General features: G+C 41.7%; 2 protein-coding genes across 2 annotated transcripts in view; one reads left to right on the top strand and one right to left on the bottom strand.

The window, feature by feature from the left end:
• Nucleotides 1-2,396: 2,396 nt before the first annotated feature.
• LOC105724606 (olfactory receptor 13C7-like) overlaps nucleotides 2,397-25,702 on the top strand; it is a 105,081-nt gene continuing 81,775 nt past the window's right edge. The window contains exon 1 of the mRNA XM_012463352.2: nucleotides 2,397-2,494. The gene's annotated coding sequence lies outside the window, so the exon portion shown is untranslated. The remainder of the gene's footprint in view (nucleotides 2,495-25,702) is intronic.
• On the bottom strand, nucleotides 15,995-17,029 carry LOC105724607 (olfactory receptor 2S2). The gene has a single exon (XM_012463354.1). It carries the CDS (start codon nucleotides 16,977-16,979, stop codon nucleotides 16,020-16,022), a length of 960 nt encoding a protein of 319 aa, XP_012318777.1. The 5' UTR covers nucleotides 16,980-17,029; the 3' UTR covers nucleotides 15,995-16,019.

Raw genomic sequence — 25,702 nt, 5'->3', positions numbered from 1 at the left:
TGCAGGGTTTTTGCTGGAGTTGTACCATTCAGGTTAACTGTCACAGTAATAAAAAAATATGAGAGTGGTTCATGCAGATGATAGTTGCATGGTCCAAGCAAAAACCACCACTTGGTAGCTCCTGTATCACCCTTACCCACTGAGTTTGGTGAAATGGGGTTAATTAAAGCCTCAGTCCCAGCTGTCTCTTGTAACGGGATTTTCTACCAGAAGATTCAGTCGAGCCATAATGCACACTTTGAAGACTATTTGTGAGGGTTGCTGAAGTGGAGGAATGCAAGTGTTTCAGTAGTGGTGAACTTGATTCTGCTCCAAAGTGTTTTTTATGCTATTGCAATAGCAACATTATGAGGAGGAGAGTAACTCAGACATTTAGTTAGACTACAGCTGATTAATTGTTTATGGAGAAGACAAGGATTGCCTAGATCATCTCCTCGGACAAAGGTAAAAGCAAGGTGTATAAAAACAAAACCTGCAGATGGCCTCTCTTTGTCCTTGGGTGCACTAATCTGCTGCAAAGAGGCAGTTTGTCCCTCAAAGGGCTGACAGAGTCATGAGGAAAGGCAGTTTTTAGTTGTACGCAGGTTTTCTGAGAATTCTGACTACTTCAGCTATGGAGAGTTGGTCATGCCTCTCTGTGTGATGGCAGCCTGTGTCTTTTCACTGGTACCTGCACTATTTCTCTCATTGGAATTTGTTATGTGTTTAGACTTTACAAAATTAATAATGTGTGAATTCTGCAGTGATGCTTTTGGGCCTGAGTTGAAACATGAATGTGCAAATGTATGTCATAGCTGTCGATCCTTAGCTTGCAGAAAGGGGGATGAAAGCAGCATGCTGCCTTATTTCTAAGGCCACAGGCCATCTGGCTATATGTTGGATGCAGCACAACACACGGTGAAATCTTAGAAAGCCCGTTTCCTAGGATAGAGAATTGTGATAACAATCGTAAAAGCATCTCATCTCCAAGAGATATAAAAGTGAAGATTTTATTGTCATACTTTTCGGGAACATGTCACAAAAGATGAAAGACATTCTTGTTGTCTGGAAACAGTCAAAGAATCCAAATCCACATACAAATACATAATTTATTATTTCAGATACACATAAGAAAATACTACCCATAATCCAAATTACAATTATGTTGTCCACTTCGTCAGAACCTGAGTGAGACTCAAGGGCAAAGAATGAGCTGATCACGTTCTTTCTCTCTGATCAAGGTCATTCTCTCTCTCTCCTCCTACACCTCCACACCCAGGGAAGGCATGCAGCAAGAAGCTCAAAATCTACAAGCCAGGAAGAGCGCCCTCACCAGAAACGGAAACAGCTGACACCTTGATCTTGACTTCCCAGGCCTCCAGAACTGTGAGAAGTAAGTGTCTGTTGTTTAAGCCTATAATCAGCCCAAGCTAAGAAACATGGTCGCCCAGAATTAAGGCTGTATTTCTCAGCATCTTCTGCAGTGAACTGCGTCTCCTATGGCCACATGAATAAGTTCAGGATAATGAGTTACAAGCAGAATTAAAGCATGGTAGCTTCTAGAAACCTTTCTTAAAGGACAGCTGGTATATGGCCTTTGCACCCTTTCCTAATTGTCACTCTTTCTATCCTACTGCTTGGAATGTGGTGTGAGAGCTGGAGCTCTTGCTGCCTTCTTAGACTGTGAGGTAAGGACCACACCATAGGGATGATTAAGAAGTAAGCTAGAAGGAGTTTGAGACCCTGAGGACTTGAAGGAATAGAGCTCCTACCACAGTTCCAGATTGCCTATGATTCAGTGTTTACACAGGACAGAGAAATAAACTGCTATCTAGTTTAAACGGTGCTTCTGTGAGACTATTATTTTCAGTGAAGCCTAATTCTTGCTGAGACTCACCTTTTCCCTTACGTTAACTTGACTTCATGGGGCATAGTCTGTGTGTCTCCAGGTCATTTCCTCTTAGTGGTGAGAGGCCAAATCTTGGTCCCTCTGATCACAACATGTTGAGGATGCTGTCTTCTGCCTGCGGCAAGGAATAGGAACTTGTCTAGTAATCCCAGGGACTTAAGTTCTCCAGCTGCTTCAATTCGTTCCCAAAATAGTAGCCATGAGCTCCATGGGAGCAATGTGACTTCACTTTTACTCTGTAGGGAGCATTGCATATACAAAAAATATAATACACCTATCCTTTGCTTAAAGATGTCAGTTCTTTCCTGAAAAACCTTGTTGCTCCAGGGAAAATAAATCATTAGATAGAAAAATATTTCCATTTACTTTAATGGGAAACATATGATGCATTTCATTCTGACCAATGATATCTTCAGTATTTACACATGGAAAAATCTATTGACTGAACAATGAAAGCAAATTTATGTAAGAAACAATAATTAGAAAGTAAATAGGTAGCATTTATATGTGAAAGATACTATAACTGAGTATATTTTACTCCCAAAGGAGGAAGAAAGATGTGAGTGGGCTGGTAGAGAATGGATCAGAGAGGTCAATCTTTGGAAGGTACAGTCTTCTTTCTGTACTATTTTCTTCAACAATTTTTCAGCATTTTGAGGCTTCATAATCATCTTGCACTCGAAGTGCACCACAAATAAAGTCATAGCACAAAAGATACTTTTAGGGCAAAATATAAACTAAGTATGTGAGTACTTCAGATAATGTAAAAAATAGTGCATGTGTACAGCCCACTGACGTATCACTGAAGATGCTTCCTATTTCTTCATCCCCCTTGTGTGGCAATGTGTTTTGGATTCTTTTGTCAAAAATTTTATTGCACATCACTCCTTTTTTTTTTTATTTTTATTTTTGGAGATGGAGTTTCGCTCTTGTCACCCAGACTGGAAGGCAATGGTACCATCTTGGCTCACCGCAACTTCTGCCTCCCAGGTTCAAGCGATTCTTTTGCCTCAGCCTCCCCAGTAGCAGGGATTACAGGCATGCGTCACTACGCCCGGGTAAGTTTTTGTATTTTTAGTAGAGACGGGGTTTCACCATGTTGGCCAGGCTGGTCTCAAACTCCTGACCTAGGTGATCTGCCCGCCTCCCAAAGTGCTGGGATTACAGGCGTGAGCCATCGCACCTGGCCATCACTCCTTTATTATGCTGATCTGGAAAAAGGATTTAGTACAAGTATGCTCAAATGAACACTGGGCCCTTGTGGAGGACCAAGCAACCAGGGCATGATCCAAAAATCAGTCAGTGAAAGACACACTTCAATAGGATGAAGAGGCATTTCACTGCCACGAAACAAGGCAGGGGAAGGCTTCTAAAACACACAGCAGGAGGCACTCCTACCCCTCAGAGCTATCCCATCTTGGTGTAAGGAATGGTTTATTTTCTGATGACCACAAGTGGGACTGTGTCAACCACCACGAGAAGAGAGGGCCTCCAGATCTTTACCTGGGCTTCACCATGCTTTGCAGAAGTTTCTGCTTTATTGAGGCTATTCAGACCCCCGTAATGCCACTCCTTGAGGCACCGTGTCCTCACTACTGGCAGCCACATCTGGCCAATGGCACCTAGCACTGTCCAGAGGGTCCGACTGCTCTCTTTCACACTGAGGGGAAGCAAATGTCAAACTCATAGCCAGCATCTCACAGAGCCTGCCCACTGCACTTCACTTCCTCATGGCCTACCAGGATTAGGTTGGCATCGTACCAGCTGCTGAAGCGGTTTCCACATTCCACGTGCTCTCACCACACTGGATCAGCATCAGCTTGTAGGCAGCCATGGCAATGGGCTGGGGATGCAGCCTATGTTTTGGATTCTTGCAAATAATTCCTATTTGTTTCATTTGATATTCTCTGACTGGGACTTGCCATGTTAAGCAATAATTTGGCAAGTATGTCTTTGCCTGAAATCAGAAAGTCAGAATTTTCTTGTAGCATATGTCATTGGGTAAAAACATTGTTTTACCTGGGGGAGAAAAGGAGTCCTTGTCTGGGACATAGTAGAAGCTTTCAAAGCCATAATGGTGAGAAGTTGTCACTGAGCTGTTATTATCTGGATAAGTATGTAGCTGAGACGACGGGTTAGAAAGAGGCAACACCTCAAATTCTCTTTCTGGCTCTTACTCTGAGACAGTGAGTTAAGTCCTTATGAGGTAGGTATGGGGAAAGTCAGGGAGGCTGCAGATGAACTGCTGTCACACATAGGCTTTTTTCCAAGGCCCCAGGGTCTCAAATCTCTCCTGTTTCTTTCAGCCAGACCTGAGGGACACAGGGTGTGTGTAGAGAAGAGTTTTAGTGCTTCCACAAAGCTGCTGTAGGAATTACTGAAATGCTGTCGACTTAGTGAGTTTTAAATAATAGGATTGAGCTATGCCTGTGCCAGCCAGAGTCCACCTGGGGGTTTGTTTTGTGAAGGAGGAACTGAGCTGTGTTGAGCAGTGAAAGCCCCTCTGGGGGAAGAATGGGAAAACTGATTTCACCTGCTTGCTCTGTCTGTCTGTTCTAAAATACCAGGAGAGCAAGCTCCATTCTTACTTGTCTCTGGGCCCTACCAGATCCTAGCAAAGTGCTGCCAGCATGGGCTTTGGAGTTAGAGTTGGATTCAAATCCCCGCATTTCCTTCTCTCAACACTTTTAAACCTTTCTTATCTGCAACCCCACCGCCCAGAGAAAGTCCTCGTCTGCCCTTGCATTCCCCTTGAACTGCACCACATACCATCTTCTCTTCTTAGCTAACTTCACTACATGCAAGTGTTCAACCGGCTGTCTTATCAGAAAAACCTTTTTTTTGTACTGAACTCAGAGTTCCTTGAGTGCTCCTGGAATGTTCTGGTTCCTCCAGTAGTTCAATTACACTAGGAGACATGTTTCTTTGGTTCTGTTTGCTCTTGTGTCTGGCTGCTGGGTTCCCAGCTGCTAAAGGTCTTTAGGGAGCTGCCGTCCTGAGCAAGGGGCGGACACCCTAGTCTGCCCATGGGGATAGGAGTGTGAGCCACTGGCCAGTTATCAATCCCTTAATAGACCCCAAATTGCAAAGGCTGGTAACACCTGGGACATCCCCTGCTGGGGAACAGAGAGAACTCAGCTCCTCCTTGAGGCCGGGGAGACTCCTCTTGGTCCTCCAGCTCTTTTAACAACACTGACATGGGAGCCACAGCCCTGCCCCTCTGTAGCCCATGGCCTGTTCAACCTGACTCCTGAATACCACGGGAGTCCTCCTTTTTCTTGCCCCAAGACTCTTTGAGGCTTGTTTCCAGGATCTCCTCTGGCACAGAGGTGAAAATTCCGGTTCCACTCTGGTCTTGTATGCCCTCACCTGAGCCACTGGCACTGCCCACACCTTTCATCCTCAGCAGCTCCCTAGCTTAGGAGAACAGGGCAGCTGGGCTGCGGCTGGGTTGGGATGCATTGTGAATGTCACAGAACAAACTGCCATTTTCCCAGATTCCTCCTCACCTCTCCCTCTCATCTATAACCCATAGTATTTTATTTTTTATATTTTAATCTTTGGTCTCTTTGGAATTCATTTTGGTGTTTGAGAAGTGCATTCTGGAACTGAGATCCTGAACAATAAGCCTGGTTCTGAAAGTGTGGAGGACACAGGATAAAGAACACTGAGAGGCTAAGTGGACAGGAACAGGAAGCAAACTGGAAAGAGCAAGAAGTTTTTCCCTCTTTTCCCAAAAGAGAGAGTAAAAAAGAATCTTTTCCTTCATCCGGTCCTCCACGCTCCCTCTTGCGCCCCCTGTGGGTTGGTCTACAGAGAGTCATCTGCCAAAGTGGAAGTGATTTTGAGTCTCAGCCAAGTCACAAATTGAGTATAGAGGCATACTTCAGAAGCAGGGGGGACAATAGCTTAACGATTAGCACATTAACTTTATCACAAATTAAATGGCCATATGTCCTTGGGTCTAGTTCTAGACTTTATTCTGTTCCAATGATTGAATATTTATTCTTTACCAATACCAAATTTTATCACTGTACCTTTTATACATGTTGCTATCTAGTGGGACTAGTTTTCCCTTCTCGATTATTTTCCAAGATAAGTTTTCTGTATGAATTAATTTATATGTAGTTGTTTATGTGAATTAGAATTAGCTTGTTAGTGATTGAAGTTGTGTTGAATTTATATATTAATTTAGAAGACTTGAAAAGTTTACATTTTTTAGATGTTTTTTGTTTGTTTTTCTGGAAGCAGAATCTTGCTCTGTCACCCAGGCTGAAATGCAATGGTGCAATCTCAGCTCACTGCAACTTCCGCCTCCCAGGTCCAAGCAATTCTCCTGCCTCAGCCTCCCGAGTAGATGGGATTACGAGCATGTGCCAGCATACCCGGCTAATTTTTGTATTTTTAGTAGAGACATGGTTTCATCATCTTGGCCAGGCTGGTCTCAAACTCCTGGCCTCAAGTGATCCTTCCCACCTCAGCCTTCCAAAGTGCTGGGATTACAGATATGAGCCTATATCTTTCAATTTGTTAAAATATTTCTTTGAGTTATCGCAATAGAGTACTATGTTCTTATTAATGTATGTACTGTGAATTCTTAACCTTATTCTAAAGCATTTTCCCTCTATTTCATTGCTAAATAGAGGAACACTTTTTTCCTTATATTTTCTTCTTGGTAAGGGTCTGTATGAAAAACTGGCATTTTTCATGTGTAAGTATACTATCATCTATTTAACCATTATGCTATTTTGGGACATTTAGATGATGCTGTTTTTCTCCATGATAAATGACATCATAGAGACTATTCTTATATAAAACCTCTATCTCTATCTCTGATTTTTTTTTCTTTAGGATACATTTCTAAGAATTCCATTGTGAGGTCTAAGTATAAGAGCATTCTATGTGGTGCTGTGCGCCTGTAGTCACAGCTACTCCAGAGGCTGAGGTGGGAGAATTGTTTGAGCACAGGTAGTCAAAGCTGCAGTGAGCCATGAATGCACCACTGCACTCCAGCCTGGGCAACAGAGTGAGACCCTGTCTCAAAAAGAAGAAGAAAAGAGTATTTATTTATTTATTCATGAGACAGATTCTCACTCTGTCACCCAGGCTGGAATGCAGTGACATGATCATGGCTCACTGCAACCTCAAACTCCTGGGCTCAAGTGATCCTCCCACTTCAGGCTCTTTAATAGCTGGGACTAAAGGTGCTTGCCCTCATATCTGGCTAATTTTTTTTTTATTATTTTGTTTGTAGAGATGGGGTTTTGCCATATTGCCCAGGTTGGTCTCAATCTCCTGGGCTCAAGCGATCTGCCTGCCTCAGCCTCCCAAAAGTGCTGGGATTACAGGCATGAGCCATTGCACTCACCCTTAAAAACAAAAACAACAACAAAAAAATTTTTTAAGGGATGGCGTCTTGCTCTATTGCCCAGGCTGGTCTCCAACTCCTTCAAATGATCCTCCTACCTTGACCTCCTTATAAGATCTGGATTGTAGGTGTGAGCCATCATACTTGGCCTTATAAGAGCATTTTAAAGTCTGAAATTGTTTTTCAAAAACAGTGTCCACTTACTAGAAGGGACAAGGGCTCCTGTGTCACTGATCCACGACCAAAAATGGATATTATCTTATCCTTTTCTGCAGTAGGTTAATGGAATTTCATTTTAATAGTACCATTTTGCACTATTCGGGTTGTGAGTAATGTTGAACTTTTTATGTTTATTTGAATTGCTTATATTTAGATAGTCCTAACACAGTTTTTTTTTGAAGTTCCTTATCACTTTCTTTTTGACATTTTTTTTCTTTGAAAGAATTTCAAACTTAAAGAAAAGTTGCAATAATTTTATTTATAAAAGCCATATGCCGTCTATCAACTTGTTAACAGTTTACTGCATTTGCTTTGCCTTATCATTCTCTGTGTGTGTGTATGTACATACTTTTTCTAAACAATTTTGAGGTAGGTTGTGTATATCATGTGTATTCCATGAAAACAAGTATACTCTTTTACTGTACCCCACTACAGTGATCAAACTCAGGAAATTCAGCACTGCACAATACAGTTATCTTATCCGCAGTTCACATTCAAATGTCATTAGTTGCCACAGTTGTAGCCAAAAAGGTTATAGCAACACTTTCAAATATGGTATCCAGCCCAGGATCATTTGTTGCTGTTGCATGTTTTTATGACATCTCTTCAGTTCCTTTAATCTGGAACAGTTCCTCACCCATAGTTTGTCTTTTATAATATCGGCATTTTTGAGGAATACAGGCCAGGTGTTTTATAAAATTCGGTTTGTGCCATGTCTCATTATGATTAGATTTAGAATATGCATCTTGGCTAAAATAACCAATAAACACAGAAGTGTCCCCATTCCTTTTTTTTGTTTTCTGAGATGGAATTTCACTCTCATCACCCAGGATGGAGTGCAATGGTGTGATCTTGGCTCACTGCAACCTCCGCCTCCCAGGTTCAAGCAATTCTCCTGCCTCAGCCTGGGGAGTAGCTGGGATTACAGGCACCTGCCACCACATCCAGCTAATATTTGTATTTTTTTAGTAGGAATGGGGTTTCACTATGTTGGCCAGGCTGGTCTTATACTACTGACGTCAGGTGATCTACTGCGTCGGCCTCCCAAAGTGCTGGGATTACAGGCATGAGCCACTGCTCCCGGGCTTCATTCCTTTTTAATAAAAACAAGTTGGAATGTACTGCTGACAGTTTGACAATGAGGAAGGAAACTAGAAACGGAAACAGATAAACTGTAGTGTGGGTGTGGAGGTGGGTCCCTCCCTTGCAGCCGTGGGAAGTAGTCTTTACTAGGTCATGGGGTGAGTGTGTAGGGCAGGGAGGTTGAGGACCATCAGAAACAAGTCACTCAGTCTTTAGGCCTGGAATATCTCCTGTCCATGGCCACTGTGCTCAGGGGTGGCACTGCCACAGAGATTTAAAAAATGTGGATGGAGGAGGGGAGAGAAGGTGGTTGACTCTAAACTCCATTTCAGCCTGTGGCAATCAGGAGACAAATACCTTCCTGTCGCAAACTTCCCAGCCTCCCTAGACCAGCTGAATTACTGAAGGGCCTGTTGAGTATCTCAGAGCACAGCAGTGGAAGGACAAGAGCCTTGGTCTTTGCAGCTAAGGAGAGGAACGTCTAGGCTGAGACCTTTGGAGGCTCCCTCTCTCCTGACCTCTTTCACTCTCCTCCTTACACCCTTTCTGCTCCTAACAGCTCCTCTGCAGGTCACATGCCCAGAAACCACACATCCCTTCCTATGGGAAATCTATCCTTTCCACCTCTCAGTGGAAAACTCCAGAGCTCAGGCTTTGCCCAAAAGTTAATGGAGACTCCTCTCTGCCCAAGTCTGTCAACTCTTATTTCTAGAAGTGGGAGATCCTAGTTCCACCAGCAAGAATCGTAACCATGCAAATTATCTGTGAGCAAGCACATTTCTCCAAAGCAATTATTATTATTATTATTATTATTATTTAGGCCAAAACGCTATCTGGTCCCAGAGAAGGGGAGCTGACACTTGGACTCCGTTTTTCAGCAGGATGGCACTGAGGAGCCTCTCCTCCATCCTGTTGTGGGCTTGTATCACTACACCACCTGAACTGAGACGGGTTCTGTCTTAGTCATCCTGACCCCTGGTGGTGCCAACTCCAGGAAGCTATCTTTCGGATCCCTAAGTGTATCCCTTGGGAGATGCCACTTTTATCCTGCACAATTACCTTATAATAGTCATAAATGATGACTCTGACTCACTCACGAGGTAGTATTATAACCAGTAAGCTCTGTTTAAGAAAGCAGGGAAATTGATCATTTTTGAATGTGCACCATCCAAACTGAAATAATAAAAAACCTTTTTGGCCAAGCACAGTGGCTCACACCTGTAATCCCAGTACTTTGGGAGGCCGAGGCAGGCGAATCACTTGAGCTCAGGAGTTCAAGATGAGCCTGGCCAATATGGTGCAGTCCTGTCTGTACTAATAATACGAAAATTAACCAGGTGTGGTGGCAGGTATCTGTAATCCTGGCTAGGAGGGAGGCTGAGAAAGGCGAATTGCTTGAGGCGGAGGTTGCAGTGAGCCGAGATTGTGCCATTGCACTCCAGCCTGGGCGACAGAGTGAGACTCCATCTCAAAAGAAAAAAACAAAACAGCTTATCTGAGCTGAATGACATAAGGAAATGTGTTGTTAGTGGAGCATATCATTTACTGACAATGCCATTAGTTGTTACTATATTATTAAAATACAACATCAGGCTGGGCACGGTGTCTCATGTCTGTAATCCCAGCACTTTGCGAGGCCAAGGTGGGTGGATTACATGAGATCAAGAGTTTGAGACCAGCCTGGCTAACATGGTGAAACCCTGTCTCTACTAAAAATACAAAAAAATTAGCTAGGCGTGGTGGTACACCTATAATCCCAGCTACTCGGGAGGCTGAGGCAGGAGAATTGCTTGAACCCAGTTGGTGGAGGTTGCAGTGAGCCAAGATCACTCCACTGCACTCCAGCCTGGGCAACAAGAGTGAAACTACGTCTCAAAAAAATAAAAAATAAAAAAATAAAGATGAGGAGGCAGAGTCACAAATCAATATATTGGTTTAACCTAAAAAGGCAGGACATCTCAAACCATGTGTATGTGTGTTGGGGGGTGGTTAGGAGGGGCCCACAGGCCATAGGAGGATTTGAAGATTTTCTTTTTTCGTTTTTTTTTTGAGATGGGGTCTCCCTCTGTCGTCCAGGCTGGAGTGCAGTGGTGCGATCTCTGCTCACTCGTAACCTCTACCTCCCAAGTTCAAGTGATTCTCCTGTCTCAGCCTCCTGAGTGGCTGGGACTACAGGCACATGCCACCACACCCAGCTAATTTTTGTATTTTTGGTAGAGATGGAGTTTCACATGTTGGCCAGGCTGGTCTTGATCTCCTGACCTTGGCCTCCCAAAGTGCTGGGATTATAAGCATGAGCCATCGCACATGCGGATTTGAAGATTTTTCTGACCTGCTTAAGGAAGTGAGGATTTGTCTAAAAATTTGTTATCAATAGAAAAGAAGGTTAGCCCTGGCTCGTGGGTGTGACCTCTTCCAGGCTCCTCAGGAAGAAATCTAGAACAAAGGACAGCCATCAGAGTTCAGTCCTCAGTTCCCCCTATCTGAAGTCTGTGTGCCAGAGATTCCTTTGGTGAGGATCTAGATTTCTAAAAAACAACTCAGGGACACATGTTAAGATGTTATCTCTAGTTTCTATAGGGAACCAAGCATTCTCCTGATGCTAACTTCCGTGGCTATTGTTTTAAGCTATATTACCTTCTAGCTTATGGAATTGCTCATTTACTTCTTAAGGTTAGCGAGGTGCCTGGAATTTCCTTCAAAGGAACTCAAGATTTTCCCTTATTTCCATGCTTTGGTGACCGCAAGTCCTTAGGAAGAGTCCCTGCTCCATCTCAGTTATACTAAGAGCAGTCAGTGTCATCAGCCAACCTTGAGCTCCTCCTGTGTTTCTTTTCCCTTCTTCCCTTTCCAGTTGAATTGCTCGGAATAGTATAAATTTGTGCCTGTTTATTTTCTCTTGTCTAAATACTGTGGCATAACCCATATCCCCCTTCTCTCAACAACACAGTTTAATCTGATTAGGGACAGAGACAGATTGATAATGATCCATGAAAACCCTATAGGATTGTGTTCTAGATACCTTCTATGATAAACCACTTGAAATTTCTATTTCAAAATCTTGCTGCACAGTCTCTATAAAAATTCTTCCGTTTACCTCTCCCCCTGAAAGAAATATGTAGGTTCTTATTGCTAGAAAGGGGACAAGTTATGCAACCATGATCTTTTCTTATGACATCAATGTGGAGAAAAAAGCAGACTTTGCCTCAAGCTAGAAGACGAGAAAAGGCCTGTTTAGCTGGTAGGGAGGAAGCTGATGACTGCTGCTGGAGACTCAGAGTCCAAAACAAGCAGTTTCCCTCTGTCTCTCTCCTCTCTCCCTCTCCCTCTCCCTCTCCTCCTCTTTCCCTGTCTCTCCTTCTCTCTTTCCTCCTTTCTCTTCCCCTAAATCTCCTCCCCTCTCTTTCTCCTTCTCTCTCTCTCTTCCTCTCTTTTTTCTCTTCCACTCTCTCTCCTCCCGCTCTTTCCCTCTCTCTCCCTCCCCTTTTCCCCATTTCTCCTCTAGAACCTGGATTTTTGCATATTAATTTTGTATGCAGCTTCCTTGTTGAATTCTCCTACTGTTTTTCAAAATTGCTTTTTGATTGATTTTACTGTTTTGTCCAGGTATAAAGTTATGCATGTATCAGCTAACAATAATAATAACATTATCCCTTACCTTTCTTCTACTTTCACCTGTTATTTATCTCTACTCTCTAATTCAATGGTTGGTATATCAGGAAAAGTGTTAAATTGTAATGGGTTTGATTTGATTCTATTCACCATTAGGCATGATACATACTTCTCATTAGAGACATAAATTTAATTTTGTTGAAGAATACACCCATTCCTATTAGAAGGAATTTAAAACTAAGAAATTGATTTTTAACTTTTTCAGATAGTTTTGAGGATCCGTTGAGATGATCATTTCCCCCCCTTAACCTATAAATGTAGTGAATTATACCGATACATATCCTTAAATTGTTCTAGCTTTATTTAAAAAAAAAATCCATTAGGCTATGGTTTAGTATTCTTTCTACGTGCTGCTGAGTTCTATTTTATATGTATGCATGCATCTACATACACACACACATATGTAAATAGGTGAGAGAGGAAAGGAAAAGGTGGTATGTTCCTTTTTTGTACTTCCTTGTTAAGTTTTGAATGATATAGCATCAATGTAATGCTGGTTTGGTTAAAGCAATTTGGAAGATCTCTTTCTCACTTTATGCCCTAAAATTGTTTAAACCGTATTAAAATCTTTTGTTCCTTGAATGTTTATTACCACTCATCTGTGAAACAGATGACCTGGAACATCTTAAGGTGGTAACTGACAATTTCTCAACTTCTCTTTAGGTAATTGGTATTAATTGGAATTTTAAGTTGTCTATCTCTTTAATGGTTAGTTGGATATCTATTTTCTCTTAGAATATAAATTTTCCCCCTAGATTTTCACATTTATTTTTGGGAGTGGAACAAAATATCCTTACAAAATGTCTAATTTTCTTGGCACCAGTGGTTTGGATCAGACTAGTGTTTGGTGGTGCCTGCGGACCAGGACCAGGGAACCTGGGGATGGGGATGAAGGGTGGGCTGAGCAGATGGAGCCCAACTCTCTCCCCTACCCACCTCCTCTATTCTGCCCCCCACCTCTGTTCTGCCCCCCACCTCCATTTCAACCAAAGCAGATATACTTTATATTTGGAGTTTTAACTTAAAGATTAATTGGGAATTTGGTCACTAGGATAAAAGCCTAAAACACCCACTAACCCAAAACTGAGATTTTAAAAATAATACATTTGTCTGTATGATTAAGTATAATAATATAATAGTTTTGCCTCCCCTTGATGTCCAAAAGAGAGTGGGAGTGAAAGGTGACAGTGTTCCTAGAGGAAGCGATGTATTTCTGACTCAGCAGTTACACTATAATACTGTAATTTGTAATATAAAAGAATATGACTGCCATTCCTCAAGGAAGAGAAAGTAAGACAGCTTCACAAGAAGGCAGGTTTGTTCAAGTGTCTCTCTATGCCAGGCAGATCTCCACTGCCCTGGGGAAACAGAGTTAGATTAGCACAATCACTATTATTCCCAAGGTATTTTCAGAAATATCACACACTGTTGGAATTAAACATGATACTGTGGACACAATTTAGGACCTGTCAGTTGGGTAAACTGGGTGATTTGGGCACAGGTAGAAGTATGGGGGCTGTTTATGCTGGAGGGAAAAAGACCCAGGAACCAGGAGAACAATCTTTATATATCAGAAGAAAGAAGAGATTAGGTATATTTCATGTAAAGGCATGAAGCTAAATTAGGACTGAAAGATGCTAACGAAGACAGATGCTAATGGAGACACGTATATGTTAGTACAATTCAAGGAAGAATTTGCTAGTGGGACTGAATGAAACAGCTAGAACCTGAAAGTGTTAATTTTTTATCACTGGAGGTATCCAAGCAGATGCTGGATGAATGGGATCAGGGATATTGGAGAGAAACTCCATGCACTATGTAGTTAGGGGTGAAGAAAGAGACCTGTGCAGCTGCTTGTAAAAACACAGCACGGCTCTGTAAATGTCTGAAGTTGCCTTGCATGGCCACTAGATGTCACTCTTGTGTATCTGCAGTAGCAAGATTGTTTCTCTTCTAGGGCAAGTAGAAATGAGAACCTTAGACTAACCCAATACAGTGAAAATTTAGTAGCAAAATATGCATCCTTATCTTATGCAATTCATTCTCTTTTAAATAGAGATTAGGTCTCACTATGTTGCTCAGGCTGGTCTTGAACTTCTGAGCTCAAATGATCCAGTTAATTCTTAATAAATATAAGAAAACTTAAATATATCACTTGAAGCAAAAATATTTCAATAACTATTCTTAAAATCGGATTCACTTTCTAAAGTTTCCTTTTAAATAATTCTTCTGATATTCTCGACTTTGATATAACATGCCATAAAACTGCTGCTTTTTATCCACAGCAATTTCTGAACTTCTTGTCTGTCTTCTGTATCTATGAATAGACAGGCAAAAGAAGGTAAGGAATCTGCCCGAACACTTAGGTAAAAAAAATGCTTCCCAGTTTTTGTTGTGCTGAACTTTGGAGGCTCAGGAAATGCTACAACTTTATTCTCTGTGGGACATTCACAGTGAACCTTTGCATAATAAAGGCTCTGAGAATTCTTGGAACAAAGAAACCTATGAAAATTTAGCCCCATAGGCTGGAACACTGTGGTTAACGCCTGTAATCCCAGCACTTGTCTCTACTAAAAATACAAGAATTAGCCAGGCATGATGGTGTATGCCTGTAGCCCCAGCTACTCAGGAGGCTGAGGGTGGAGACTTGCTTGAACCCAGGAGGCAGAGGTGGCAGTGAGCGGGGATGACGACCCTGTACTCTAGTCTGGGTGATACAGTGAGACTCTGTCTGAAAAACAATAACAAAAACAAAAATTAGCTCCAAAGTCTTCAAACATATATAGCCACCATCTGTCTACTTCTAACTATATCTATTTATCATCATCTTTTTTCTAGAACATGATTTGGTATCTATCAGAGTAAAAGCTTTCCTGTTGTGAAATTCTGTAAGCAAAGAATGTCAAATTTGAATTCATTACTCCTTGAATTTTATTTAATATACTGGGTGATGTTTATTGATCTGCAGTGCATCAAGAAGAAAATAGCCTAAATTTTCTCACAACTAAAAAGATATTCAGTTGGACAGGCGCGGTGGCTCACGCCTATAATCTCAGCACTTTGGGAGGCCGAGGCGGGCAGATCACAAGGTCGGTGAAACCCCATGTCTACTAAAAATACAAAAATTAGCTGGGCATGGTGGCTCGTGCTTGTAATCCCAGATACTCGAGAGGCTGAGGCAGGAGAATTGCTTGAACTCAGGAGGCAGAGGTTGCAGTGAGCTGAGATCGCATCACTGCACTCCAGTCTGGGTGACAGAGCGAGAGAGCGAGACTCCATCTTAAAAAAAAAAAAAAAGATATTCAGTCATCAAAATAGATTACTCACAACTAAAAGCTCTCTAAGTGAAGAACTTATCTTCTCTTAGCCACTCAGGCAAACTGAGTGTAATAAACTAAAGCCTCAATGAAAGTGTCCACTCCCTCCTTATTCGTGATTTCTTTGATAAATCCAGTAGGGCTGGTAAGTTGCTGTGAGAACCCTTGCATGTCCCTGTTCTAACTTTAGAGCGGAGACACTCTAAGGGCCATCCATCCTGCTTTCATGGCTGCTGTCTTATGTGGTTTTACCATGTGTTCAGAATGTCTTCATCACAGTCGATTATTTATTGGGTCTGGCGTCTGTCGAAGCTGTCAGTCATGTGACTAAAGCTCAGGAGATATTGTCTGAAAAGTTTAACATTTCCTGCAAATGGACTTAGGTCACATGACTTGACTTTTGAATGGCAGCTGATGTGATTGTGATTCCTTACATCCAAGTGGGCGACAAACACAGAGGACCCCTCCGCCATCACTGAGTGAAGCCTTTTGGTCTCAGCAGGCTCCTCAGGGCAGCCTTCACGTCCTTGTTCCTCAGGCTGTAGATGATGGGGTTGAGCATGGGGGTCACCACCCCATAGAAAAGGGGGATAAGTTTATCTGAAAGATCCTCTTTGTCTGCTCCCATGGAGTCCTTAGACTTAGGCTTCCCATACATGAAGAATAAGGTCCCATATAAGATGACCACCACAGTGAGGTGGGCAGAGCAGGTAGTGAAGGCCTTTCTCCTCCCCTCAGCTGACGGGATCCTCAGGATGGTGGCAAGGATGAAGACATAGGAGAAAGAGATGAACAGAACTGGGACCCCCAGGAAGATCACATTGGTCACTCCCATACTGATCACATTGACAGAGATATCAGCACAGGCCAACTTCAGGACAGCCAGAATCTCACAGGTGAAGTGGTTGATGATGTTGTCTCCACAGAAGGGCAGCCTCATTGCAAGGGATGTCTGCACCATGGCAGTGAGGCTTCCAGCTACCCAGGAGCTGGCAGCCATGGGCACATAGGCAGCCTTGCTCATGACCACAGGGTACCTAAGGGGGTTGCAGATGGCCACGTAGCGATCAAACGCCATGATGCTCAGGAGCAGGCACTCTGTTCCTGCCATGGCATAGGAGAGTGCCATCTGCACAGCACATGCTGAGAAGGAGATGATCTCCTGGGGAGTCAAAAAGCTGTCCAGGACCAGTGGGACTGAGGAGGTTGTGTAGCAGATGTCCAGGAAGGAGAGGTTCCCCAGGAAGAAGTACATGGGCGTGTGCAGGCGGGAGTCAAGGATAGTCACCAGGATGAGGACCCCGTTGCCCAGCAGGATCACCAGGTACATCAGCAGGACGAGCACGAAGAATGTCTTCGCCAGCTCTGGGTGGGCAGAGAGGCCCAGGAGGATGAACCCCATCACAGGGGAGGTCTCATTGGCTTTTTCCATGTGATATCCCCTCTGCCATCAGCAAAGTACTGAGCAGCACATCAGGCTTTTTGGGAAGAGTCCTGGGCATCTAATATGTGGTCAAGTTCCCACTGCATAATAGGAGAACATATCTGTGCAAGAGAAAAATGATGGAAAGAGACAGGAGGGGGTGTCTTAGAAGACAGAAGGTCAGAGCTGGACCTGCAGTGGGTGAGGGCCTCAAATGTCCAGCTGTGCTTGAGGATTCTTTCTGATGTTGCTGCACCCTCTCGGTGTCCACAAAGGTGATTGATAGAGGCCTAGGGAGGAGAAGTGACCCGTCCAAGTCTTCTGAGCAAGTTGGTGATAGAGACAAGACTTGAACCCAGCAGGGCATGTCCCTGGCCCAAGGAGGGCTTTTCCTCTGCATTGTGATTAAGTGCTAGGAAATGCTATGGATTATTTCTCTTTAATGCAAATCCATAGCAATTTCATTTGATCTGGGCTGTCTTAGATTCTCAGAGAGGAAAATTCCCAAGCAGATGCAATTCCTAGACCTAACAAATGATGAAGTTTCTTTAAACTTTGATTACACGTGGGAGGAAATTGTGCAAAATTGTTCAGCCATATTCATACAGAAACAAGTCTAGTTAATGGTCAACCATAAAGAGGGTTACTCCTTCAGTCTAGTGACACGGGCTTGAGCATTGCCAGCAATGGGTCTGCCTATTTGAAATATGGATTTATTGTAATATATGGGGAGGTCCTATAGCTGGGAAATTTATGAAGCCAACAAATGGATTTGTTGGTGTGACTGAACTCACATGAGACAGCACGGTGCAGCTTACCAACTAGTTAATGCCATATTAATAAACACACTCTAACTACAGTTATCAGATAGTATATAGCATTAACTTCTGATCCCATGTCATTAGGATGTTTGTGGAATTCCTAACTGTGAGAGACTAAGGATGTTTTCTCTTCATCCTTTTATGTTAGCATTTTATTCTTGTGTTATCTTCTGACTCCCTGACTCCATTCTTGAGTTCTGTGCAAGAAGCTGGCTTATAGGAAGACCTCTAGGCCTTTGTGTAGAGGATATCTAGTCTCTTGCTTGCAATTTCCCTGACTCTAAATTCAAAATACTCATAGATAATATTTCTGTAGCTCCTTCTTAATGACAGCAGCTCTATGAGTGTGTATAAGAGTGGGTGGATGATGCAAGATGAGTGGTTAATATTAATATTAGTGAGAATCCACCCTGTGCCATATTCCTTGAAACAGCTCATGGAGAAGATATCATCATTCAGGTTTTACAGATGAAGTAACTGGAACTCAGAAGATAAATTTGCTCCTTGGGGTTGAAGGGCAGAGCTGGAGTTGGGTCCCATGCCCTAGTCCTGAGTTCTCTCATGAAACAGCTGCTTTTCTCTTTTGGTGCACAGCTTTGCAAAAGATCCTGTCCCTCCAATACCAGCCAGACCTTACAGTCCTGTTTATAATTTTCTCTATGCTAATATTACTATAGCATAATGATAAATTAAAAGGGCAAAGTCAAACTTGTAGACACGTTATGATCTCAGTTAGCTCTGTGTGTTCTCTGGCCGGTCTCACTGTCTGTCCAACACCCTCTCTCTTCGGTCACGTGGGAGGCTTATGTCAGATGTGTTGTCAGGCAGTGCGGCTCCCACCCTAAATGGAACTCAGGGTTTCTCAAACTCTTTATGATTGACATTTTATGCTGGATGATCTTTTGGTGTGAGGGCTGTCCTGTGCATTGTAGAATGTTCAGCAGAGTCTCTGACCTCCACTGATCAGTTGCCAATAGCACCTTCTACTCTGAGTTGTAACAACCAAAATGTTTTCAGACACTGCCACATGCTTCCAGGAGAAAGGTGTGGGGGTGCGGGTGAGGTGGAGGGGGGTGGTGCAAAACTGTGCCCAGGGGGGGAATCATTGGTCTAACCCAGGAGAAACTTCCCCCATTATGCAACCATAGGTCTCAAGGTATTTCCTGCGCAATCCTCTTCCCCCTCCACATCCTTTAGTACAGCACAGGAGGATGTTCCTGGTTCTCAGTGCAAGCCAACTCTCTGTGAGTCCCACCATGAACTTCCCCCGCAGCTTATCTCCTGTTCCTCCTAGTGCATCTCTCACCCCTTCCAGAAAATGAAGAAAAGCAAACATTACTTTCAGTGCGACAAACCAGATTCCAAAGTGACAAGCAGATGCTAGGGAAGCCACACTGCCCATTCCCACAAGATAAATCTGTGCACATAGAGGTTTCTATCCATGAATAACATCCTCTGGGCATGAATGATGCATGGGATTTGGCCTCCTTGAGAGCTGCCTCCGTGGAAGCCTCAGTGCCTGTCATGAAAAGTTGCTGAGTACATTTGTTTAATTGAAATGAACTGTACAGCTGGGAAGATTCTGCACTCTGAGATCAGAGCTGGTGGAACTACACCTGCCTGGGAGATGGATATTCAGTCAAGCTGGAGCAAGTCTCTTTGCCTCCCTAGGCCTCAGTTTTCCCATGTGCTTCATGAGAAGGCTGAACAATTGCTTCCCAGGGCATCCCAGCTCTGAGGTTGTCCAGGACTCTCGAGTGCTGACCTCTGCAGGCAGGGAGCAGTCCTTGGTGAAGTGGCTGCCCACACTGATGGGTGTGAGGTGTGTGTGTGTGTGTGTCTGTGTGTGTGAAGGGGAGATCTGAATTCCTGGTTGTCCACCAAGAAACATTCAACAGTTAGTAGGGCTGTGTCAGGTTTTGGAAGGGATTCAGAATGAAAGCAAACAAAGAGGTCTGGCACTTGCAGCCCCATGAGAGGAGGGAGAGAAGCGGGGAGGTGGGAGGCAGCCAGGGAGAGCAAGGGGAGGAGGGGAAGCTTTGGGCTCTGTGGCCAGTTCCTGCAGGCATGAAGCCTCGGTTTGTCCAAGGGACCCGATGTGGCTCATGGTCTCATCTCTACCTGTTCTGGAGCCAGCAGGCAGGTGAGAAGCAGGAGGCAATGCCGTGCTGTGAAAAGAGCCCCACACGCTCTCAGGCAGCCTTTCTGGAGGGGAATTTGCCTAGAACAAGGAAAAATTCAAAAAACCTGCCTATCCTTCACCTCAGCCATTGTCCCTCCAGGAAATGTTTTAAAGAATCAGTGAGGAAATGTTTTAAAGAATCAGTGAGCCTAGAGGCCAGGATCTCTCAATAAAGGTATTTATCACAGCAATATTTGTGAGTGAAAATAGGAAACAATACAGCTCTCCACCAATAAATGCTTAAGTAAATCATGCTTTTCACATAATGGAATTAATATTAGACAGACCTTACAGTCCTATTTGTAATTTTCTCCATGCTTATATCACTATAGCATAATGATAAATTAAAAGGGCAAAGTCAAACTTGTACACACTGTTATGATCTCAATTAGGTAAACAATCATGTGGATAAAAAGTGACTGGAGGCCAGGCGCGGTGGCTCACACCTGTAATCCCAGCACTTTGGAAGATTGAGGCAGGGGGATCACTTGAGGTCAGGAGTTTAAGACCAGCCTAGTCAACATGGTGAAATCCCGTCTCTACTAAAACTACCAAAAAAAAAAAAAGTTAGCAAGGCATGGTGGCGCATGCCTGTAATCTCAGCCACTTGGGAGGCTGAGGTGGGAGAATTGTTTGAACCTGGGAGGCGGAGGTTGCAGTGAGCTGAGATCATGCCATTGCATTCCAGCGTTGGTGACAGAGTGAGACTCCATCTCAAAAAAAAAAAAAAAAAAAGAAAAAAGAAAAGTGACTGGAAAGAAAAGACAGCAAAATCCATAGGGGCAGGGCAAATTTTCTCTGAATACGATGGGTACAAGTTATTTCATATTCAGAAAAAATCTCAGCATTTCTGAGAGGAGGGTGAGAGAAACAGAAAGCGCTAGTCGCAGAGTGGGCTCTGTAAGACAGGGCTGCGTGCAGGTCCACCTGCCTCACGTCCCCTGACCCTGAGGGAGTCCGCTTTTCCTCTGAGCCTCCCTTCCTCATATGTGGAGTGGGATGGAAGCCCTGCCAGCCTCCCTCAGGGCTTGTGTGGGGACAGAGCTCATGGGGTCCCTGGAGGGCACTGGGAGCCCAGCAGCTCCTCTCTGCCTCCTGAGTTCAAGTGATTCTCCTGCCTCAGCCACCTGAGTAGCTGGGATTACAGGCACGCGCCACTACACATGGCTAATTTTTTGTATGTTTTAGTTGAGCCAGGGTTTCACCATGTTGACCAGGATGGTCTTGAACCACTGACCTCAAGTGATCCACCTGCCTCAGCCTCCCAAAGTGCTGGATTACAGGCTGAGCCACTATGCCCAGCCATTGATGGTCACTGATTTTCTAACCTTGGGCTGTTACAATCAATGCTACAACAAATACCATTGCATATTCATAATTTAGCACATGTGAAAATATATCTGTTTTATGCTCATTTGTAATTTTGATAGAGATTGTCAAATTCACACATTCCTCTTAACAGTGAATGAGAATGTCTGTGTTCCCACATTCTGCCAACATTGTATGTTGGCCTTTTGGTCTTAGCCAATCTGATAGGTGAGAAGTTATATGGCACTATAGTATTTAAAACTTGGTACTTAAAACTTTTGATATTTATAATAATTTAAAATGTGAAATATAGCACACTTGTACACATTAATATAAAACTATATAAAACATATCTTTAATCTAGAGGATATTAGTAATTACCACCTAATGTAAGAGACAGAACATTGCCAGTACCTTTGAGGCTCCTGGGGTATCCCTTCCTAATCCTAGTCCTCTTTTCCTCCTTCCAGAGATAACTACACTCCGGATTTTAGTTATAATCATTTCCTTGCTTTTCTTAAATTTTATTGTCTATGTATGCATCCTTAAGCAGTATAATTTAGGTTTGCCTCTTTCTAAACTCTGGATAAATTATATCAGTCATAGGTATTTTTTTTGACTTGTTTCTTCACTCAATATTATTATGTTTGTGAGATCATCTGTATTTATTAACGTAGCTGTTTGTTAATTTATATTGTTAAAATCCATCAAATGAATGTAACACAGCTTATGTATACATTCTACTTTGATGAATAATTGGGTTGCTTCCCAACAAATGCTACTATGAATATTTTATACATTTATCCTGGTATACATACATATTCCTGGTTTTCCTAATTGAATTTACAACCCATCCTTTCTCCACCAATCTGCAATACCATCTCTGCCATGCATCAGGTCTTGTAACAGGAATGGATCTGTGTGTGGCGTTGCTAATCCTTTTTATTGGTTTACTTGTCTATTCCTGTGTCATCACTACACTGCCCTCATTGATTGCTTTATAGTATGTTTTCATTTCTCATAGGGCACATCCCTTCACCTCCATCCAACGCTTCTTCAAATATGTCATAGCTGTTTTGGGTCCTTTTGTTCTATATAAACTATACAACCAGCTTATTAAATTCTACGATATTTCTTTCTGTGATTAAAAATTGGGATAGGGCCAAGTGTGGTGGCTCATGTCTGTAATCCCAGCACTTTGGGAGGCCAAGGTGTGTGGATCACTTGACGTCAGGAGAGTGAGACCAGCCTGGCCAACATGGTGAAACACCATCTCTACAAAAAATACAACAATTAGCCAGGCATTGTGGCATGTGCCTGTAATCCCAGCTACGTCGGTGGCTGAGGCAAGAGAATTGCTTGAACCCAGGAGGTGGAGTCTACAGTGAGCTGAGATCATGCCACTGCATTCCCAACCTGGTCAACAGAGTGACTCTGTCTTTAAATAAATAAATAGGGATAACATTGACTCTATAGATCAATTTGAAGAAGAACTAACATCTTTATAACATTGAGTTTTCCAACCTGTGATTGATAAACAGTTCTCTCTTTATTTTAATATTATTCAAAATTTGTTATAATTTATAGTTTCATGCCTAAAGATCTTAGAACTCTTTGCCAGGTTTATCCCTAGTTAATTTATATTTCTTGGTATCTTTTTAAAAAATTTCATTATCTCTTGCTGGAATGTAGAAATGCAATAGATTTCTTTTTTCTTTTAATTTAGTTCTAGTGACCTGGCTAAACTCTCTTTTCTTTAAAAAAAAAAAAATAATAAAATTTTTGTTTTCTATTTCCTTTAAAATTTATTTTCATTTTTAAAAATCTGTCCTCACAGTCTAGTCTCATAAACCCTTTTCAATTCTTATACTATATCTGTAAATTATTTTAGATTTTTATATAGATTTCAATTCTTATACTATATCTGTAAATTATTGTGACTCATAGGTCACAATAATATTATCTGTGAATAATGACAGTTTTTTTTCTTGCTTCAAAAATTTTAGACTTCTTGTTTTTTTTTTCTTGCCTTGTTGCACAAGCTGGTTCCTCCAGTTCAATACTGAATGAAAAGCGGCAATAGCAAACTTCCTTATCTCATTCCCATCTCAGAGCGAATACTTTCACTATTTTCACCATTTAATATGATATTTGCCATAGGTTTTCATAGAGAATTTTTCTTCTGTAAAGAATGTTCCCTTTTGTTCCTGGTTGGCTAAGAATATTTATTACAAAAAGGCAATAAATTATTGTTACCTGTTTTAAAAACCTCTAAACTTTAAAATAATTATAGATTCATAGAAAGTGGCAAAGATAGTACAAAGATGTCTCTTGTATCCTTCTGCTAGTTTTGCCTGTTTGTTACACCTTGCCTAAATACGCAATATTCAATATGCAATAGCACACTAAGAAATTGACATTAGTGCAATGTGTATATGTATAGTTTTATTTCATTTTATTGCATGTGTGGATTCATAGAACCACCAGTACAATCAAGACATGGTACTGTTCCATCACCACAAAGGTGTCCCCCATGCTATCCCTTTCTAGTCATACCTAATCTCCTCCCCACACCATCTATAATGGCTGGCAGCCACTAATTTGTTTTCCATCCCCACAATTTTGTAATTTGAGAATGTTGTAGAAATGGAATAATACAGTATATAATCTTTTGATACTGACTTCTTCTTACTTAGTGTAATGCTGTGAGGTCTATTCATGTTGCTGCATATATCAGTAGTTAATTTCTGTTTATTGCTGAATAGTATTCTATGCCATGGATGTGCCAAAGTTTGTTTATCCATTCACCCATTTTAGGACATTTTGGTTGTCCCAATTTTTGGCTATTGCAAATAAAGCTACCATGAACAATTAATTGTATAGTAGCTTTTTTTGTGTGGACATAATTGTTGATTTCCTGGGATAAATACCAGAGTGTTATTTAGTTTAGTGTAATTGCTGAGTTATATGGCAAGCATATATTTAGTTTTTTAGGAACTGCCTGTTTTCCAGAGTAGATGTTTCATATACACCTCCCACCAATAATGTGTGAGATATCTAGTTTCTCTGAATGCTTGCCAACTTCAGTGCTGTGAACATGTTTTATTTTACCTGTTCCAAGAGGTGTGAAGTGATTCCTTATGGTCTTAATTTACATTTCCATAAAGGTCAGTGATGTTGAACTTTTCATTGCTATTTGCTGCTGTAGATTCTGTTTGGACAAGATGTATCTTCATGTATTTTTTCCATTTTCTAATTGAATTATTGTTATTGTTGTTGTATACTGTCAGATTTTGAAAGTTGTTTTGGTGTCATCCAAATTTATCTTTTTTTCATGAATTGTGCCTTTTGTTGTTATGCCTAAGAACTCTCCACCATGCTCAATGTTTCAAAGATTTCTCTCCTATATTTTCTTTTGCTAGGAGATTTATAGTTTTACACTTTAAATTTAAATCTGTGATCCATTGTAAGTTAATTTTTATTTGTCACCTGGGGTTCAAGGTGACATTCAAATATCTGTATACAATGTACATAGATAAAATCAAGGTTTGTTTTTTTTTTTTTTTTAGCATATGCATCACCTTGAACATTTAGCATTTCTTTGTGTTGGAAACATTCAAAATACTCTCTTCTGGCTATTTGAAAATACAGCATAAATTATTATTAACTATAGTTACCCTACAGGGCTAAAGAATACTAGAATTTATTCCTTCTCTCTAGCTATAATTTTGTATGCATTAGCCAAATTATCCCTCCTCTCCCACCCCCACTTCCCAGCCTCTAGTTATCACTACTCTGTTCTCTACTTTTATGAGATCAGCTTATTTCACTTCCACATATGAGTGAAAACATATGGTATCTATCTTTCTATGCCTGGCTTATTTCACTTAACATGTACTCCAGGCTCATCCATATTGCTGCAAATAACAGGTTTTATTCTATTTTGTACATAAACCACATTTTTTTCATCCATTCATCTCTTGATGAACACTTAGGTTGATTCCATATCTTTGCTATTGTCAATAATGCTGCAGTAAACATGGGCATGCAGATAGCTCCTCAACATACTAATTTCCTTTTCTTTGGATATATACCCAGTTGTGGGATTGCTGAATCATATGGTAATTCTATTTTTAATTTTTTGAGGAACCTCCATACTGTTTTTCATAATAGCTGTAGTAGTTTGTATTCTCAACAACAACATGTGCATTCTCTTGTTTCCTTCATCCTTGCTAGCGTTTGTTATTTTTCTCTTTTGATAGTAGTCATTCTAACTGGGATGAGAGATGTCTCATTGCAATTTTGATTTGCATTTCCCTGATGATTAATGATATTGAGAATTTTTTCATATACTCATTGGTCATTTGTATGTCTTCTTTTGAGAAATGTCTATTCAGATCATTTGCCTTTTTTTTTTTTTT

This window comes from Aotus nancymaae, unplaced genomic scaffold (assembly GCF_030222135.1).
Source record: "Aotus nancymaae isolate 86718 unplaced genomic scaffold, 86718_ANA_hifiasm-v0.15.2.pri h1tg000003l, whole genome shotgun sequence".
In the NCBI taxonomy this organism is placed as follows: domain Eukaryota; kingdom Metazoa; phylum Chordata; class Mammalia; order Primates; family Aotidae; genus Aotus; species Aotus nancymaae.
The sequence above is the reverse complement of the archived record's forward strand: the minus strand, read 5'-3'. Positions and strand labels throughout refer to the sequence as shown.